This window comes from Fragaria vesca, linkage group LG1, assembly GCF_000184155.1.
Source record: "Fragaria vesca subsp. vesca linkage group LG1, FraVesHawaii_1.0, whole genome shotgun sequence".
Lineage (NCBI taxonomy): Eukaryota > Viridiplantae > Streptophyta > Magnoliopsida > Rosales > Rosaceae > Fragaria > Fragaria vesca.
In genome coordinates this window covers 16,438,263-16,444,854 of record NC_020491.1, presented here as the reverse complement: position 1 = coordinate 16,444,854, position 6,592 = coordinate 16,438,263, and the positions used below count along the sequence as shown (strand labels likewise).

General features: G+C 36.5%; 1 protein-coding gene across 1 annotated transcript; it reads left to right on the top strand.

Moving 5' to 3' along the window:
* Positions 1-298: 298 nt before the first annotated feature.
* Positions 299-4,599, top strand: LOC101312092 (beta-galactosidase 15-like). The gene is made up of 16 exons (XM_004288281.1): positions 299-716; positions 818-1,026; positions 1,121-1,187; positions 1,284-1,376; positions 1,484-1,627; positions 1,738-1,826; positions 1,916-2,021; positions 2,098-2,301; positions 2,401-2,562; positions 2,654-2,847; positions 2,935-3,038; positions 3,116-3,225; positions 3,321-3,539; positions 3,624-3,838; positions 3,931-4,204; positions 4,287-4,599. The coding sequence occupies exons 1-16, from the start codon at positions 543-545 to the stop codon at positions 4,392-4,394; spliced, it is 2,472 nt and encodes an 823-aa protein (XP_004288329.1). The 5' UTR covers positions 299-542; the 3' UTR covers positions 4,395-4,599.
* The last annotated feature ends 1,993 nt before the right edge of the window (positions 4,600-6,592 follow it).

Here is a 6,592-nt window from a genome sequence, read left to right as displayed (position 1 = left end):
TTGGACATGTGTCACAATATTAGAGTTGGCACAGGGTTGGAACAGGGTTATTCGGAATAGGTGATTTGCTTCCCCTATTAATATATTGCTTCACCTTTAAAATCTAAATTAAAGGAAATAGCTAGTAATGGTAAAATTGATAATGCAATATTATGATTTGGCAAGATAAAATTTTGTGAATTTAAAACTTAAAATTTTTATTTACTTATATGACTTGGACACATAAAATTGAAACACAAATTTTTTGGTCTAATTAAGACCCGATATCAATGCCCTTATCCATAATTAGATTAAAATGGATAACCTTTACTAAATTTTCCACGTATTATACAGAAGATTTCTACTACAACTCCTAGAAGGCTAGAACACTATCCTAGTTCGAGTAATCTCGTCACTGTTCATCTTATCAACTCGGTCTTCTGTTTGATCTCAACTACACTTGGACGAGGGAACTCAGGCCGGTGCTAGTTCTCGTATATATAGATGAACACCCTGATCATTCTCTTCACTTGTGCTCTTTCTCTCTTCTCTCTCTACAAGCCATGGCTCACCCCAAGAGTTTTACATACTCTCTTTGTTTCTTTCTTTCTGTGATCCTCTGCAGCTTTGTTGCTAGTGCCACAGACGTTTCTTATGACGGCAGAGCCATCACCATTGATGGCAAACGAAGGATATTGCAATCTGGTTCCATTCATTATCCTCGAAGCACACCACAAGTAAGAAACAACCCTAGTGTCTGGTTTAACCTACTGTTCATTATTTCATGCCTTTTCATGATCATCATCAAGTTGTTCATTGCTATGTTGTGCGAATGCAGATGTGGCCAGACTTGATTAGGAAGTCAAAGGAAGGTGGACTCGATGCCATTGAGACTTATGTCTTCTGGAATGCGCATGAACCAGTTCGTCGCGAGTACGATTTTACTGGTAATCTTGACCTGGTTAGGTTTCTCAAAACTGTTCAAGAGGAAGGACTTTATGCTGTTCTTCGGATTGGTCCGTATGTTTGTGCTGAATGGAATTATGGGTTAGTACTGTATTTTCCTTTTGATATGTATTTTACAAATTAACTTTGATTATGAACACTGACTGACTAACTGTTTCATCTAATGATGCAATAGAGGACTTCCTGTTTGGCTCCATAACTTGCCGAACTGCCAGATTCGAACAGCAAACGATGTGTTCATGGTAATTGAAATCATTTTCACTTTACCTAATTTCATTTTAAGTCTTCAACCTTGTACTTAACAAGTTAACATTATTAGTTAACTTGCTTTTTGGCAGAATGAGATGAAGAATTTCACTACATTGATCGTCGATATGATGAAAAAAGAGAAACTATTTGCATCACAAGGTGGCCCTATCATTATTGCTCAGGTAAGTACTTACATATAATGTACTGGCTTTTCATATCAGTGTATCTTCTGCTTAATTTGCACAACTATCTTGCCTTGTATTGAAAATTTTCTTTCTTATTTGGTTAGATTGAAAATGAATATGGGAATGTGGAGTCATACTATGGTGATGCTGGAAAAGCATACATCAACTGGTGTGCAAATTTTGCTGAATCGCTGAACATTGGAGTTCCATGGATTATGTGTCAACAAAAAGATGCACCCGCATCAATGGTACACTACTTTTTTTTTTTTCTTTTTCTTTTTCTTTTGATTATGCCTAGCTGTTTACTAGATTAGTCCCCTGCCGTTGTTTAATTAACTTCATTATTTCTAATTATCAGATAAACACATGCAATGGCTGGTATTGTGACACATTCAAGCCAAGTAACCCCAACACTCCTAAGATGTGGACTGAAAACTGGACTGGCTGGTAAGTTTATAAGTGAATATTTGTTGCAGAATTTATCTATGTGATTTTTCATTGTTAATTATCTTAATATATGTATGCAAATTAATTAGGTTCAAGAGCTGGGGTGGTTTAGACCCACTCAGAACTGCCGAGGACGTTGCCTTTGCTGTAGCAAGGTTTTTCCAATATGGAGGCACATTCCAAAACTATTACATGGTAATTAGTACATTAATTAGTTTTCATTTTGACACGATTAGTTCTTTTCTGATAATACTTGTTCATCTGTGTTCAGTATCATGGTGGAACAAACTTTGATAGAACAGCAGCTTCATACATTACCACCTCGTATGATTATGATGCCCCTCTTGATGAGTATGGTCATCTGAATCAACCAAAATGGGGGCATTTGAAAGAGCTTCATGAGGTTTTGAAATCCATGGAACATGTTCTCACCTATGGTAATATTACCACAACAGAGCTGGGTAACTCTCTCTCGGTACGTAGATAAACCATTTTCACACAAGTTATTCAAATTAACTCTAAACTCATTCAGTGTAACATTTTAACTAATTATTGTTGCATATGTTTTCTTCAGACCACTGTGTTTGCAACAAACGAGTCCAGTGGCTGCATTTTTGGCAATGCAAATAACAGTGTTGATGCTACAATCACTTTTCAAGGAAAAACACACACTATTCCTGCTTGGTCTGTTAGTATTCTTCCTGATTGCAAAGAAGAAGCATACAACACTGCTAAGGTATAACTAAACTAACATCTTCTCTTTTTTACAAACCATTACTTTTCTTCTTCTTTTTTCCATTTTTTTACCATTGTGCTCTACTGTTTAGGTAAACACCCAAACTACAATTAAAGTAAAAAGTGTGAACAAGGCTGAGGATGAACTTCAATCTCTTCAATGGTCATGGAGGCCCGAGAAGATTCACACAGAGCTTCTTGGAAAAGGTGAGGTTGTGGCAAATCGTCTTATGGAACAAAAAGAAGCTGCAAATGATGCTAGTGATTATCTTTGGTACATGACAAGGTATTTGATCTAGCTAACTGAATTTTAATGTATATGATCAGGATAAACTATCAGTGTAATTAACTTATCTGGGTTTATCTTTTACAGTGTACAAATCAGTAAGGATGATCCAGTTTTGATTGGGAACATGACATTGAGGATAAATGAAACCGGTTACATTCTTCATGCTTATGTTAATGGAGAACATGTTGGTAAGACAATAAAATTTGTTTATTTAATGTTGTAATTTGAAATTTTAGTCCTGTTACTAATCTTTTAATGAACATAGGTTCTCAATGGGCTAAATATAACGTGTTCAACTACGTTTTCGAGAAACCTATCACGTTGGTTCCCGGAGTGAACACAATTTCATTGCTCAGTGCTACTGTTGGATTTCCGGTTCGTACCAATTCATTTTTGTATTTTCAGCAAAACAACAATGATTCATTGACTATATATAATCTTTACTGATGCATTTTGTTTAATCATGATAGAATTATGGAGGTGGCTTTGAGGACATCAAAACTGGAATTGTTGGTCCTGTTGAATTGGTTGGACAAAGTGGAGATGAAACAGTGATCAAGAATTTGTCTGAACGCAAATGGTCATACAAGGTTGGACTCCATGGCATGAAAGACCAGCTCTTTAGCTCTGCTTCTCGTAAATGGTCAGTTGAAGGTTTACCAGTAAACAGGACGATGACTTGGTATAAGGTACACAAACCCTACATTCAGATGAGTAGAATATTCATGTGTGGTAATTTTTGTTAACCCTAAACCCTAAATTGTGTCTTTCAGACCACTTTCAAAGCTCCCCTAGGAACTGAACCAGTCGTGGTGGACTTACAAGGGTTGGGCAAAGGCAATGCTTGGGTGAATGGTCATAGCATTGGGCGATATTGGCCAAGTTACTTGGCTCAAACAGATGGCTGTAGTCTTCAGGCTTGTGACTACCGTGGTACATACGACAACAACAAGTGTGTATTCAACTGTGGCAAACCTACTCAAAGATGGTAAACTACATTCTTTTCTCAACCCTGGTTTATCTATTTGGTGGATGTCCTATCATCGATTCTAACTGACAATTCTTAAATTTGCATTGAAGGTATCATATTCCGCGATCGTTTTTGCAAGATGATGAGAACACATTGGTCTTGTTCGAGGAATTTGGTGGCAACCCATCATATGTGAATTTCCAAACAATCAGAGTTGGAACTATCTGTGCAAATGCATATGAGAATCACACATTGAAATTAGCATGCCAAGGTCGTCCCATTTCAGCCATCAAGTTCGCAAGCTTTGGAAACCCAGAAGGAACTTGTGGATCATTTAGGAAAGGCACCTGTGATAGCACAACTGCTTTGTCCATCCTGCAAAAAGTTTGTATTTCTCCCCATTTTCTTTATTAGATATTTTCTTTTGATATCATGTAGCTGATGATATCTATTGTATGATTTGTAGGAATGTGTTGGAAAAGAGTCGTGCTCGATTGACGTATCAGAAAGCATGTTTGGTTACACAACTTGTGGCGATATTATGAAGAGGCTGGCCGTGGAGGCAGTTTGTTAGAGCTTTCGTTTTTCTTTTCAAGAGAGAAATTGAGGATTTCTGTTAGCGTTTTTATATAAATGTTTTACTAGTGCAACCGTGTTATATGTACTGCCTATGATTTTTTTGTTTAGCCTTTGTGTGTAGTTTGGGATTGCGATAGGTTTAGTATTTACTTTGGATTAAAAAATTTATTGAAGTATCAAGTAGGATGGAGTTACTTGAACTATGTTTTGTGCCAGTTTATTTTTTTTGGGTCCATTTTAATCATTTTGGAGAATCCTAGCGCGCTAAGTCCAGATCTCGTTCATTGTGGAAAGTGAACAAGAACCTACCACCACGAGCCTCCACCTGCATTCGAAATGGAATCGAACGGCACCGCCTTTGCGGTGTTCAGGCAACCCACCAGGTAAAACTAAAGGGAAGTATATGTGTGTGATAAATATTCCAGCATCTTCATAAAGAAATCAACCAAAAAGAAGACACATGGTCACACTCAAGCAGGCGTCACTTTACATTTTGTTGGGCAATGTAATGTAAGGATATAAATGTTGTGTGTGAATTTGCAACAAACAATTAATTTGAATTTCTCTTCCATTTTCAAGTATGTAGCAAAAACCAACCAATCCCTAACCCTTGAAGTTTTCCTTATACATTTTTGGGGAAACTCTATAGACCCGACTTTTCGATTTCTCCACATAATTAACAATTTGTATTGACAATAATAAATCTTTACTATTAGAAAGTCAGACACTCTCTTTTGGTATCATGGTGAAGCCTTTTTTTAAATTATCTAAAAAATCAAGATAATAGTCTATTCTAAAAAAAATAAACATAACTTACTATGGGTATAACGGTAAAACGCCATTAGAATTTTATGAAGAAAAAAATAGAACGTTGTTCCCACTTTTAGTGGAACAGTTATTTCTTAGATTCAAGAAATTGTTAAATGCTACGGGAGAACCACGTGGCAGTCTGACGTGGTCCTACGTTCCAATCAAATTTAGACATGTAGATTTTTTACAACTAAAATATAAACAAATATTTTCTATTTTTTGTGAAATGACATTCATGGGTATTTAGCAAGTTCAAACTAGGGTCTAGGGTATAGGGTTTAAAGTTTAGGGTTAGGGTTTAGGGTATAAGGTTTAGGGTTTAGGGTTTAGGGTTTAGGGTATAGGGTTTAGGGTTTAGGGCTTAGGGTTTAGGGCTTAGGGTTTAGGGTTTAGTATTAAAAAAACAACAGAAAACCTAAAATGGTCTTTGACAAAATAGCTGAAATAATTTTTCGTGAACAAAATCTACATGTCTAAATTTGATTAGAAAGTAGGACCACGTCAGACTGCCACGTGGTCCTCCCGTAGCACTGAAAGATTCATTCCACAAGTGGAGCAGTTGAAGTCAAACTCTCCCATTTTGTATACCCAGTGTGATGCACGGTAAGAGGCTAGTAGAAAGAAAGAGAACGCAGCAACATAAAAGAAAAAGAAGAAATAGAACCATTGTTGATTCAGGTATCTACTCTTGCTCATCGTTTTGTTGTTTTTCCTTTGTCTCTTTTCACTAGTATTCTGGGCATGTTGATCAGTTTATACAGACTTTACAAAGTTGAACAACGATCTATGGTCTTCGATCGACTCTTGGTCTTTGTCTTGGATTGGATCATTGGATGGAATGTTACATGCATGTACAATCTAATGGTCTTGCTAAATCGCTAATGACCAGTTCAGTTTAAGTAACAGAAAAAAAAAATTATCAAATTGATCAGGAAAGTTTTCAGAAAGAACAAACTTGCTTTTTCCTGCTACTGTTCTTGTAGCTCTGTCCCGAATCCAACGATTTCTTCGGCAGAAACGAGAAAACAATCTTCTTCCACCCACTAAACTTGTACTTTATTAGTTTCTTTTTATATTATTAAGAATAAAAAAGGAAGACCTGTTGTGGTCAAAATGTCAAATGGGTCAAGGGGAGTACTGAGGATCAACCAATTCTCTTAAACTTTCATCTGTAAGTAGAAACCTTTTGATGTCAGTGTTCTCTATTGAAAAGGGTTTTGTTTTACTTTCTGAGATTTTGATTGAGCTCTAGTTTGCATCTCTCTTTCTTTCAATGCATGACTTTGATCGTACGGTACCTTTGAGATTCCTGACCTTTCTAGTTTTATCTTCCTAAGTAGCTTGCTTTGTGCAGAGTAAATCGAATATCACTCTCTCTCTCTC